A 12982-nucleotide genomic window follows, 5' to 3' on the forward strand; every position below is an offset into this window, starting at 1 on the left:
AATGAAACCTCCTAACCTACTTGTGACACGCCACATGCATCACCCAGGAGAGGGAGCACTGTGTCTGAAACAAGCTCGCCTCAGGGATGCTGAATAACTGGGCATCCATTCCAGCCCTCGTGCTGCAGGTAACGTGTGTGTGCACACCTACCTGCACATGCCTTTGTTCCTCATGAGCCAGAGCTTGGCAGTAGCAGTCTGTAACATACCCTTGTAATACCATCCTGGCTGCTTTCCAAAAGGAAGGATGGAGTGACAGTCAGACCGTAATGGGATTGCACAGTGGGGGAGAATGACCTGTCTTCTACCAAGCAGCGTAAGCAGCGCCCACTTGGCATGTGTGAAGGTGTGTAATGACACAGATCCCAGAGCCCTGCCAGTCTGCCTCACTGTGCAACTCCATGAACAGGCTGGAATGAAATGAGCCTTTCCCTGAGGAACAGAATGCTTAAGAAAACCATGCGATGCCCTTGGAAATCCTGTAATGGTATGTACTTCTTATTTAGCTTGTTTCCTGCACTGCCCCTTTCAGGGTTAACAGACATCAGTGACTTAGAGCTACAAATCTGCTTAGAGGAGGGGAAGGAGGTCAGTGTAGGCAAGAGGACTGCTGAATGAACAGTTTAAATTGCAAATTGTTACACCCAATCCACCTCGCTTCAGAAACCTCAGAGAAATAACTAGTTTAACATAAAATGATGTTTGGTATCCAGGACCTGCTGCAGAAGTGACAAGGCCACTTTGATTTAGCTGGAGAGAAAATATGACAAGTCGTACCGTGTGCAAATTAAACCCTTTGATCCTGACATCAATCTCTTAATTAGGAAGAGTCAGGAAGAGGCAGTTTTGTTAACACATGTCTATCTGGACAGACCTATTACTTTGAACAACAGCAGGATTAAATTCGCCAGGGTTCATCCAATTTTATTTTGTTACTTTTCTCAGTGCAGCATTCATCATAGAATCCCAGAATTGTTTGGATTGGAAGCGACCTTAAAGCTCATCCATAGCAGGGGCACCATAGCAGGGGCACCTCCCACTATCCCAGGTTGCTCCAAGCCCCATCCAACCTGGCCTTGGACTCTTCCAGGGATGGGGCAGCCACAGCTTCTCTGGGCAGCCTGTGCCAGTGTCTTGCTACATACTTAATAATTTTTTGAGCTTTATTTGCGTTGCTCATCCCTGGCAAGTTCCTCTCCTGTCTTTTCCCGTTTGCACAGCTCAGTGCCTGCCAAACCTGAGCTGCCCCTGTGCACTCACAGGTCCTTCTCTGGAGGCACCTTTAGCCTGCTCATCTCATTAGCTGCATGTGCTGCACAGAGCATCTTGGCTGATTCCCCCTGGTATATCAAGTGCCTGCTCCGTCAGCTTTTGTTTTCTACCTCTTGAGTATGTCAGCTGTGGAAATCAAAATCTCCCTTCTAGTGCATATTTCAGCTGTACAAGGAGTTGTACTGTTCTTTCAGATGACCTTGATTTCCCTATGATTCCATCAAGTACAGTGTTTATAAGACATATATCCTGTACTTCTCTCTGAAGAAGCACAGGCACTGTGTCTTGGGCAAAAGTGTTAACAATGTAGTTAATTTTAGAATGAGATTCTCTGCCCCCAAACAGGCTCCCTTTGGAATTTCAGCAGGTATGTTTTGTTTTCTGAAGGAATATGCTTGGCATTTTTTAGTCCAATTTTACAGAAAGCTTTGGATTTAGATATCTGCCTTGGTAGTATAAAGGTATGTACTTTGATTTCTTTGCCACTATTTGACCTTTACCTAATAAAACCAGTACTTCGAATTTTGTTAATCACAAACTGTATCAAAAATAAGTCTGCCAAAGAACTACTTTGAAGCAAAATCTTTGAGTAGGAATTATTTGCACAGTTAGAAACTTGAAGAAAGCTCTCTTTGGCTTTTTGCTTCTCTCCAAAAGTCTCTGAGCCCTGAAGGGCCTACATTTTATTTCTGCATTTGTATCTGCTGTAAGACTTAAATAAAATCCCAGGTAAGGAGGCTGACATTAAAACACAAATATGTGATGTTGATAAACACGTGCTACTCCCAACTATTTATTGCCATGCATGAATACTTACCTCTGATTTGGACATGGAGTTACAGCAGGGTCCCTTTATACAGTGAACCTAGGAGACAAGAAAATAAGAATTAGGGTATCAGGTGAGCTAGCACATGCTCTCAATTACTGCACATTGACATCTGCATGTTCAATAGTGGGTGCACAGACTAGTGCAGTGCTGTGCACAGGGCCCTGGAGGAGGGTGACACTGCTGAGTTAAGGTGCATGGAAAAAATCTCATCTTCAGTGTTTGGGCTCATCATAAGGGCTGGAATGTGCTTGATTCCTGAGTTCTTGCTCTGGCTGGAGAAACCCTGTATCTGCCTCTACAGATGTACTACACTTCTGTTTCTTTCCCATACTGGACTTTTACCAGATTTGCAAGAAGGACACAGAGAGTATGTATGGAGCCAACAGAAAGAAGAAAGCTCTTGGCCATCCTGTTCTATTTTGGGAAGAGAGAAGTAGAAAAATAGGGAGTTAACATACATCTAGATTCTGGAACACAGGGACAGAGTGTTTGTTGAGAGATAAATTAATGATACTGAAAGCAGGACATTTTATCCCATTATATGGGTGTGTGTATGAATTTCAGTTAAATGTGATGAGTTAATTTTGGTCTGAGGTGCTGTGGAACACAGACCAGACAGAACACAGACTGACAGGCATTTTCTTGCAGAACAGATCTATGGAAAACCAAGGGGAGGTCTTGGTGAATAAATGAGGATCTGATTTTCTTCACACATAACAGGGTGAGACACAGTCTTAGTGAAGTCAGTCATGTTGGAGCAGGATAAGACCAGATGCTAAAGGATTTTATTCTGGGAGTGCTTTCCAGAAATTTGAAAGGATACAGGCCCAGTGGAGAGACGGAAGTTTAAGGTTCACTCAAGCAAGAATTAGCCTTCATGCTCACTGGAACACCTGACCTGGAAGTGACATATACACTGAACTGGGAGCAAAGTCCTGTAATAAATAACCGTGCTTCAGTCATTTCCTCCTTTGTGCAGTGGAGAACTGGAACCTAATGGCACCAGGGCCAGTTTTACCTTCCTTTCCCTTCTTATGCCAATGCTTATGAAAAAGAGGGACCTGAGCTGCAAAAGGCACACAGTGAAGATTTCTTCTGGAGAGGTAAATTCCCATTGTGTGGGGTGCAGCATTACTTTGTCAAGAGAAACAGAAGAGAGAGCCAGGCTTGGCCAGGAAGTGGCCATGCAACCAGCTGCAGGGGGTGGCCACTTATGGCTTCTCTGGGAATAAGAATTTGAAATGCTGGAACTGTGTATCCTGGGATTACATGGGATCTCCTCCCTACACGTCTGCTCTTGGCTGCTGTCAGACCAGATCCAGAGACAGCTGTCCCTTAGCTGTGACACTGTATGGCTATCAGACCGGATCCAGAGACAGCTGTCCCTTAGCTGTGACACTGTATGGCTGTCTCTGTGCTTGCATCTGCCACTCCCTCCTTGTTCGGGGTCAACATTTCTCCTCTTTTGCCATATTCTGCTTTCTGGTGCAGGTGCAAATGTGCTTGTCAGTTGTGAATCAGTGACTGTGGCCCATCTTTAGCCTATGTTTGCCAAGGACTGTGCTTCTGTGCCACCCTGCACCACTCACAGCCACAGGCATCTCAGTGTTGAAGCTGATACATAGGTCCTGCCTCTGAGTCCAGAATAAGAATATGAGGGCTTTGCCATAAGAATAACAGAATATGAAAGAAAGACCAGCTGGCAAATCATCCTAGTCATGGAATCACTCCCAAAATCCAGTTCTGTGGGACAGAAAGTTGCTCTGAAGACATTAGTTTCTTGGTTAGGACAGCCTAAAGTGCATCATCCCTTAGTTAAAGCCCTGCTGTAGATCTCTGGTCACTGATATTTTGGCTGTTATGTTCTTGGTAGTGAGTTGCTAATTTTATTGTGGTTCCCTCCATCCCTTATTTTGCTGTTCACGCCTTGATTGCAATCCCTCCCATTCCAGCCAAGGAAGGTGAACTCTAGGCCTCTGTTTCTGTTTGGTGGTGAGTTCAAGCTGGAGGGTCTGAGGGAACTCAGCTCAGAAAGTATGAATTAAACCTGTGTCTCTGGAATAGCCACTGAACTGCTGGGTCAATGGACCAGCTAAAGGTAGCTCTTGTGCATCAAATCACATTGCACTGTGGAGTCTTTTTATTAGTAAGCCAACCTTGAAGTTCAGACAATAATTGTGCCTAGCACCTGATTCAGAGAATTATTTGGTATGAAAATGTGCACAGTGAAATCTTTAGGGCTAAGAGCATCTCCAGGGTCATGTGGTAAGACTCAGAGCACCACCCCAGTGCTGCAGGTTCTTTGCAGATGGTGTCATTGTTTCTACATTGGGTGTATCTTAATGATCTTTTCTGCTTTTAACAAAATATTTTAAGATATTTTAATTTTATTTTTTTACAAGGAAACCCCACTGTCTGTTCTCATCAAAGCCCTTTTCTGACCTAACATTATGTTCTTGGCATGCAGGTTGCATACAGTGATCTGAAACATAATGGTGGTTTTCAGAAAGGTAAGTCCTACTCTTTTTTCTGATTGAGTGATTAGCCTGAGGCCCAAAGAGGAGGATTACCTTACCATCATGGTTCAATCAAAAGAAAGTTGCAATAACCCAGTATCAACAAGGTATAAAATGATTTCAGCCTAGACTAGGGAAGCAGATGTGTCTTGCCTCACCAGACCATCCTCTTGTTGAGAGGTGACCTCTGTCACAAGGTGTGGCACAAGTTACCTTTGGAGTTTTATTCAACATAAATAAGAGCTGTTAGTCTGTAACATTCTTCATAATCTTGTGTAATGTTTATGAATGCTTTACACTGGTTCTTTGGTTTTAAATGTAACCCATAAAGTATTTTGAGAGGAAAGAGAAATTTTTTTTTCAGTAAGAACATTGAAACTATGAATCAGTGCTGTGGTGTGTAACAAAAGTTGTATATGACAAGACACAGCTATGAATCCACTGATCTACAACTCTGTTCAGTTTTTATTCCATCTTTCTGTTTGAATTTGTATTAGGGACTGGAGCAAGAGAAGGTGTTCCTAAGGGCCTGGAGTAGGGAAATAAAACCAGGACACTGGTACAGGCAACACCAAGATGTTGCTCATTCCTAGGAAATGTGGCTCACCCCTTCCTCCAGGCCCAGCAGAGCAGGTTCTTGCTTGCTCTGCAGAGGTGCCAGATGTTGACAAGCCTCTACGTATGTGAAGAGAGGAACTGGGCTGGATAAAGAATGTTGGTGGCTCTTTTTTCTAAGAGAGATCATAGATGCACTCACATTTCAGCTACAACAGGAGAAATATATTATCTAAAATTTATCATAACGGAGGCCTCTACATTTCCAGGCATCCAGTATGTGCATCTGTATGTTTGTTTTTCTCTTTCCTGGTAAAGTCTGTGTTCTCAAGAATCTCTTCTGAGAAAATATCAAGCTCATGTGAGGCTTCCAAGCCAGTTCCCCAGCACTCACTATGCCCCCAGCCAGCCTCTGAGAGGTACTGGAGCTGCATCACTGCTGTCCTTGGAAAAAGTCTCATTTCCTCTTGTGAGACAGCTGGGTTTGATGACTTGTCCAAAGTCATGTTCCAGATCAGCTGTGGAGCTGGCAGTAGAATTTAGAGGTCTGTAAATGTACTGCCTGCCAGCAGTAAGAACTTACCCAGTTAAACACTGCTAAAGAAATCAAATAACTAAAAAAGGAAGACCAAGAGGTGTTTGCCTGTGAGCTACATGGCATCAAGTATGTCACTGTACTTGACAGTAGCTTTTTTTCTCTCCAGGGTGATCATGTGTGGCTGGACACTCAACCAAACAGTGAATTTAATGTCCCCATTGGGGCAGTTGTGAAGGAATCTGACTCAGGACGGATCTTGCTGGAGGATGATGAAGGCAAGGTGGGCTATGCTATAACCTTCTGTAAAAGATGAGCATTAAATGTAAAAGTACAAAATACAAAAGAAGGTCCTGTTGGGTCAGACCAAAGCTCCATCTATCCAGGTGGTCTGACTTTGATATAGGTAGGATATACTGAAAGAAAGACTATAGAAATAAGGCAAATATAGGATGGTCAGCTGGCATCTCCAGGTCCAAGCACTAGGAAGATTCAAAGCTTCATAAGATAAGAGGTTATATCTACATGGCTAGGCAAAGGAAATGGATGGGCTCCAATCCCTAAATTTGGTGAAGTTTTAGGTGGAAATATCCCACTGAAATCAGTTCATCCCTACCTCATACAATGTTCTGCCTGTGATGACAAGAGTTGCACTCTGAACAGTGTTAAAATTGGTGCTGTTCAGAACTCACCTGAATGTCTTCATTCAGTGTTTTTAAACCATCTTGCTTTAAACCACTTAATTCCTGTAGGCCAGTCCCCTGTGAGTTGGAACATGCTTGCTTGAGCATGTATTGTGCTGAAGCTCACTCCAGCTGTCTGCCTCTGAGCCACAGCATCACACCTTAAAGTCTGTGCCTTGCCTTTGTCAGGAGCACTGGATCACGGCTCGGAATATGCACATGGTGCACCTGATGCACCCCTCCTCTGTGCAGGGGGTGGAGGACATGATCCGCCTCGGGGATCTCCATGAAGCTGGCATGGTGCACAACCTCCTCATCCGACACCAGGAGCACAAAATCTATGTGAGTGCCACAGTCACTTCCAGGGACAGCCAGGTCACTTCCAGGAACGGCCTCTACACTTGAGCAGCCTGTGAGCCTTTCACACACGGGGCCCTCTGACTTCTTTAATGACTGAAGGTGCCAAGGAGACACAACACAGTTCTTCTCTTCTTCCACTCGAGTACTTTGGCTGCCCCTCAGTCACAGCACTGGCACAAATAGTGACTCCACTTACTTTCTCCCAGAGCAATCATTGCCACCAGCCACTGAGAGTGAACTAAACCCAGCCCATGTTACAGCTTACTGCTGCTATCTGGAGGATCAGCCTAACTAGTATGCAGTGACATGATTTCAATTGTCCCCCAGTCCAAGCCAACATTTACTTGATTTTGATGTAATAAGATAGCTAATGAATAAATCTGGATATTTTGTCCATTACAGGTTTTATCTGTAACTGGAAAATTTGGCAATTTTATTTTCTTTTTTCCTCAATTTCCAGTTTGTAATATTATAATTAATATTCAGGTTTTTCCATGCTTTGCATTGATATGATATGATATGATATGATATGATATGATATGATATGATATGATATGATATGATATGATATGATATTTTGCCTCCCATTACAGTACTGGAGAGAAGCTGCCTCTTACAACATAGGTGTGATGATATTTAGTGTTAAAAAGGAATGATTTTAAATATCCTACAGTTACAATTAACAAGGTGTGTGGATAGACCTGTTATATTAAACTCTAGCAGGCCTGCATTTGTTTCATTTAGTTTTCAAACAATATTATTACCTCGCATCTCCACAGCCTTCAACAGCCTCCTTCATTTCACTGGTATTGCTGTATACAAATATTTCTAAATAATTGTATGAATAGCACAACTATAACTTGGCCCATTAGCAAATTTCAGCTACATCTGCACTAGAATACAAAAGCAGCTTAACAAAACACTGCAAAACACCTTACAATAACACCAAAGGGCCAGGTCAAATTGCATTTCTGTGTGCTTCAGCTTGGGACAGAGAACTGAGCTGCCATTTAGCAAGAGATTACACCTAGCATTCTTCCTTGGGCGAACCCCTCCTCATCCTGGGGTGTTCAACAGCAGCTGATAGTTAGGAACTGGGCTCTCAGCTTCACCAAGTGCTATGATCTCCCAGGCTTCCCTCCTTCCCCTGTTTAGATTTATACTGCTTTGGTTGTATTCTTGTTTGCATGTTGGCTATAGCAATAATCCTCACAACTGTTTTCCAGACTTACACAGGATCAATCCTTGTAGCAGTGAATCCATACCAGCTGCTGCCCCTCTACACAGTGGATCAGATCAGACTCTACTGTAACAAGAGGATTGGAGAGCTTCCACCCCATGTCTTTGCCATTGCAGATAACTGTTACTTCAACATGAAGAGGAATAAGAGAGACCAGTGCTGTGTGATCAGGTGAATGGACTTGGAGAGGACAAAGAGCAGAAGCCAAGTCTGGCATGGTTTGGGGCACTTTGTGGACACAGGTGGACACAGGAAGGTCTCCAGACCTTCCAAATGGAAGGGCGCAGATAAAACTAGAGACAACAGGAAGGAAATATTTTTTTCCCTGTTCCTTCATTTTCAGTTAGGGCTGGAAAAGGTAAAATATAAGCAAAGGATTTCCAAAGCTCATTGTTTTGCCTCAGAATCTTTCAATGTGGTTGTACATTCTGCACGTGGTCACATACAGAAACATAATACCTGAGTGTGTGTGACATAGGGCTACCTTTTACCTTGGAGGCAGGATATTTATGTTACATGTATTTTCCCAGGCTAGACATTTCCTCAAGAGAAATAATCTCTGCTAAACCAAAGGTGGATGGGAGATTTTTGCTCCTATAAAGAATCCATTTCCTATTTGTCATCAAGGTGAAGAACCAGACAGTCTCATTGCAATAGTATCTGATTGTAGCTGAGTCACCTCAGCTGATGTGCTAACACTAGCAGTGACAATCTGGTTGTGCAATAAAGAAGATAAGCAAGTGGTCATTTAATTTGCACAGATACAGAATGTCTTCCATGGATTTGCTTGTTTTTAATTGGTGGGAGAATTTAGTTGTCAGCCTAAGTCTGACAACTTAAATTTGAGCAAAAAAGATGATGAAAGACTCAAATTTTCCAGCCCTCTATGAAAAACACAGTCTTATCTGCCATTCACAGGGTAAACTTAAGTGGAAATGTTTTGGGTTTTTTTAACTTGGTCTGCCACATTACCAAAAAAAAAATCAGGAAGCCTGTAATGATTTTTTTTTCTTGCTACAGTGGAGAATCTGGAGCTGGTAAAACTGAAAGTACAAAGCTAATACTACAGTTTCTGGCAGCTGTCAGTGGTCAGCATTCCTGGATAGAGCAGCAAATTCTAGAGGCCAACCCCATTCTGGAAGGTGGGTTACTTGGCAAACTTGGCTGATTTACCACATTTCTCTCAGGAATCAGAAACAGATCCTTGCACCATTGTATTTGCTTAACTGATAATCCCCTGAAACACTGGTGATGCACTGTAGATGTTCTCTATACTTTTCTGCCATGTTCCTATGCAGTCCACAGCAGCTTTGCTCTCATGCTGTAGAAGGAGTGGTCTCTGTAGTATACACCCTGGAATTGCCAGGAGCACAAGAGGCCTTGGGACTGCAGAGCCCAAGGCAAAGCCCCCTGGTTTGGCATTTGCCCTAGACAGTGACCAAGTGACTGGCCAAGCATAGGTATATCTATAGGGGAGCTCCCTGAGACACCCATCTTATTCTGTACAGAGATCAACATGTTCCCAGTAAATAATTCTGGAGGTCTTCAGACTTGCCCAGATCTCTTGGCTGCCCAGATGTAGACCACATTTGGATCATTTGAATATGTCTTTTAGGACTCAATTATCTGGGTGCACAGTATGCCTGCCCCTCTCTTCAGGAGACAGACTGAGACAAGACATTCTCCAGTGCTTCTCAGCGCTGTCATTTGGAACACAATGTGTAAAATAACAGCAAAGTAGAGGGGGAAAAAATGGGCTTGATGTTCATGAACTGCAATAATACAGATACTGTCTCTGCCCCTTGCCCATCAGCTTTTGGAAATGCCAAGACAATTCGAAATGACAATTCAAGCCGCTTTGGGAAATACATTGATATTCACTTCAACCAGAGTGGTGTGATAGAAGGAGCCCGCATAGAGCAGTTCCTCCTGGAGAAGTCCCGGGTCTGCCGGCAGGTGAGGCCACTGGCAGGTGTATGTTCTGCCTCTTCTTGTGTTAGAAACTTATCCTGGCAAGCTGTCCATTGGCCTATTTCTTTTGTTTTTAGGCTCCAGAGGAGAGGAACTATCACATCTTCTACTGCATGCTAATGGGGATGAATACAGAGCAGAAAAAGATGCTGAATCTGGGCACTGCTTCAGAGTACACTTATCTCACTATGGTAATAATCTTTGCTTTATTCTCTAATATCCCTCTGCCATTTGCTTCTTACAGCAAGCAATTCCAATCACTAGGAGCTGCAGATAGTAGTTACCAAAGATGAACAGTCCTTCCCTTAAGAGTACCAGAAGCAGTAACACCAAAAATGCTGTGAGCATCAGTTTCAGACACTTCCTGTATTGTTCACCAGTGGGAAGCAGCTTGTGGCAGGTCAAAGCTTTCTGTCAAAGTCAGACTTAAGAAACACAAAGGACACCTTAAAGCAGAATGTGGACAACATCCCCCACTTTCACAGACACTCAGATTTCAAAGGAATGCAAGGGATTTCGTGCCAGGGAGAACAGTAATCACATATGTGTAACTTAGAGGAAAATTAATAAGAATCCTAGTCCTTACATCTAATAAATCTTATATACATAATGCAAGCAGCTGGCATTCAGCATAACCTTTCATGACTGATGCTAATGACCATGAGTTATGATGCCATTGTGGCAGAAGTGGGATCTTCATAGGTGAGGTTTTTGAAAATAGCTAATTGAATGGTTTAGAACATGAAAGCCATGATGAAAATCCTATCCTTTAGCCTGTCCATATACCTTATAATAAATATGCCAGCTGGTTAGATTTGGGCTGTTCTACAGCTGTGGAAAGAATGTGTTTAAGTCCTGCCTCTACTGAAATTAGATGGAGCTGGGCATCTAATTTCTAGGAAATGAAAACAAATCTGGTTTTGGGGTCTCAAAAGCAAAACCAATAAAGTGGTAGAGATTTTTTCAAATGTAATGTCTTCAAAATAGTGATCTTGCAGCAAAACTGATGAGTGCAAGTAGTGCAATTAACCCACTGGCCATTCCATGAAAAGGCCTCTTGGTCAGCACTGTGATACTGAAATTGGAGGATTGGATTAAAGGAGAAGATATCCATGGTTTTGTAAAGGTCAGCTGTTGGTACAAGCAGGCATCTTTACATATTGTAAACGGAAATGACTAGGAATATTTCATTTTTGTAATCATCACACTGTATTTTCAGAAATGGCAGGGGTAAAAAAGACATTTCCTCATCTCTGTTATGGCTGAAAATAGTTTTTATCAGGAGCAGCATCCTAGGACCTGCTGTGCAGGCTTTGATGAAGGTGCTTCTGATGCTGCCTTGGATGTTTCCATTTGCCTTCCACTAGGACCTAATATTTTTATTTTGAGATCTGCCTTCTAGTACTTATCCAACCTGACTTGCTTTGGTTTGGGATTAGGGCTCTTAATTTTCCACTGACAAGGCAGAGAGAGGAAATCAAAGAAACAGGCATGGCCTTGTAAATGGAGGTAACCTTGTCAAAGCTTCCTGTCCTTCTATGCTCCAGAGCAGCCTTCCCATCAGCTTTTCCTTTTGGCTTCCTCAATATTCAGCCTAACCCTGGAGAAATGCATCACTGAGCCCTCTGTTAATGCATTCTTTTTGAGAGAAAAGATGAAGGAAGATATAGAACATCTAAACAGGTTTTTACCTTGCATCCTTGTGGACTCACAGGATAGCCACCCTGTGTACAAAGGCTTGTCAGTCTGCATGTGCTTTCATCCTTGTGTGGGTAGCAGGAGGATGTTCCTTACCTGCTGGTGTGGTGCTTGCAGGGTGACTGCACGTCCTGCGACAGCCGGAATGATGCCAAGGATTATGCCCACATCCGCTCGGCGATGAAGATCCTCATGTTCTCAGACTCTGAGCACTGGGACATCAGCAAGCTGCTGGCTGCCATCCTGCACCTGGGGAATGTAGAGTTCCAAGGTAAATTCAGCATTGACTGTGCTTACCTTTCCTCAGACTTCATGGTAAAAGTACTTCCCTGCAGAGATTAGGTTGTGCTGCTCTGACCTGTATTAATAGGTGAACAGAGTTGGAAGGGCAGGCACATAAGCACCATGAAGTTCTGATTTGTGACTCCATTGCTATGTGTTTTGAAAAACAGCATCTTATTATCTTATTTTGTCACACTGTCAGGTCTCCATGGTTGTAAATAGGCCTTTATCACACAAACTGAAACAACAAAATATAATACCATGCTACATTTGCTGATTGTTGTTCTACACAGGCCAGAGGACAGAGGAGTGATGTTTGCCTTGGAGATAATAGCAGCCATCCTCCTGCTTAAGTCTGCTGAACACTCACCTGCATAGGTGCACTCCCCTGCAGAGGAATGGACAGGCACAGTGTGACAGTGTGACCCACCAGCACATGCCAAAAGCCTTCACATTTTAGGAAAGAGCTCCTCACTTTGTGATACAGCAGGCCTGACACAGAGATTCCAGGTGGATTCTTTGGGTTAATGCTGACCACTAAAATTAGGGATTGCTTGTATTCCTCTTTGTTGTCTAATTTCCCACAAGTCAGATATGCAGGAAAAATATTTCCAGAAACATATTTTCTGGAGTCAGATATCACTTCCCCAGATCCCCAACAGTTACTATTTTAAATGAATAACCTTGTCAGTTTGGCTGCTGTTTTTAGCCTGACGTTCTAGGCATGAGAGAGCCCTGTTAGATCCCAGGATCCAGGTGAAATCAGGACCCTCCTTGGTAAAATCACCAAACCTGTCAGTTTCAAATGAGAACTGAGTACCTTCCCAGTGTTATGGGGTGACAGAAATACAGGCACATTAACAACAGTGATGGTTCCCCCTGAGACTGGCTGTTTCTTCCTTGCAGCGGCCGTGTACGACAACCTGGACTGCTCTGATGTGATAGACTCCCCACACTTCTCCATCGCCACCAAGCTGCTCGAGGTAATGGACTCTCATCTTCTGCTGGTTCTTCCTTCTCCCTTGTTCCATGAGCACACTG

At 43.3% G+C, this 12982-nt stretch overlaps 1 protein-coding gene and 1 long non-coding RNA gene across 3 annotated transcripts in view; one reads left to right on the forward strand and one right to left on the reverse strand.

The window, feature by feature from the left end:
* Positions 1 to 12982, reverse strand: part of LOC134423617 (uncharacterized) — a 35353-nt gene that overhangs the window by 1482 nt on the left and 20889 nt on the right. Inside the window, exons 6-7 of the long non-coding RNA XR_010029153.1 lie at positions 11756 to 11908; positions 2090 to 2137 (exon numbers count right to left, since the gene is read on the reverse strand). This is a non-coding gene — a long non-coding RNA (uncharacterized LOC134423617). The remainder of the gene's footprint in view (positions 1 to 2089; positions 2138 to 11755; positions 11909 to 12982) is intronic.
* The window catches only part of MYO7B (myosin VIIB), a 49606-nt gene continuing 39703 nt past the window's right edge, over positions 3080 to 12982 (forward strand). For both annotated transcript variants that reach the window (XM_063166765.1, XM_063166764.1), the window contains exons 1-10: positions 3080 to 3204; positions 4569 to 4611; positions 5877 to 5990; positions 6580 to 6732; positions 7977 to 8161; positions 9011 to 9132; positions 9804 to 9946; positions 10039 to 10152; positions 11777 to 11930; positions 12848 to 12924. In XM_063166765.1, the coding sequence (XP_063022835.1) occupies positions 4594 to 4611; positions 5877 to 5990; positions 6580 to 6732; positions 7977 to 8161; positions 9011 to 9132; positions 9804 to 9946; positions 10039 to 10152; positions 11777 to 11930; positions 12848 to 12924 (1080 nt within the window). In that variant the 5' untranslated portion in view covers positions 3080 to 3204; positions 4569 to 4593. The remainder of the gene's footprint in view (positions 3205 to 4568; positions 4612 to 5876; positions 5991 to 6579; positions 6733 to 7976; positions 8162 to 9010; positions 9133 to 9803; positions 9947 to 10038; positions 10153 to 11776; positions 11931 to 12847; positions 12925 to 12982) is intronic.

The sequence above is a fragment of the Melospiza melodia genome, chromosome 12, assembly GCF_035770615.1.
Source record: "Melospiza melodia melodia isolate bMelMel2 chromosome 12, bMelMel2.pri, whole genome shotgun sequence".
Lineage (NCBI taxonomy): Eukaryota > Metazoa > Chordata > Aves > Passeriformes > Passerellidae > Melospiza > Melospiza melodia.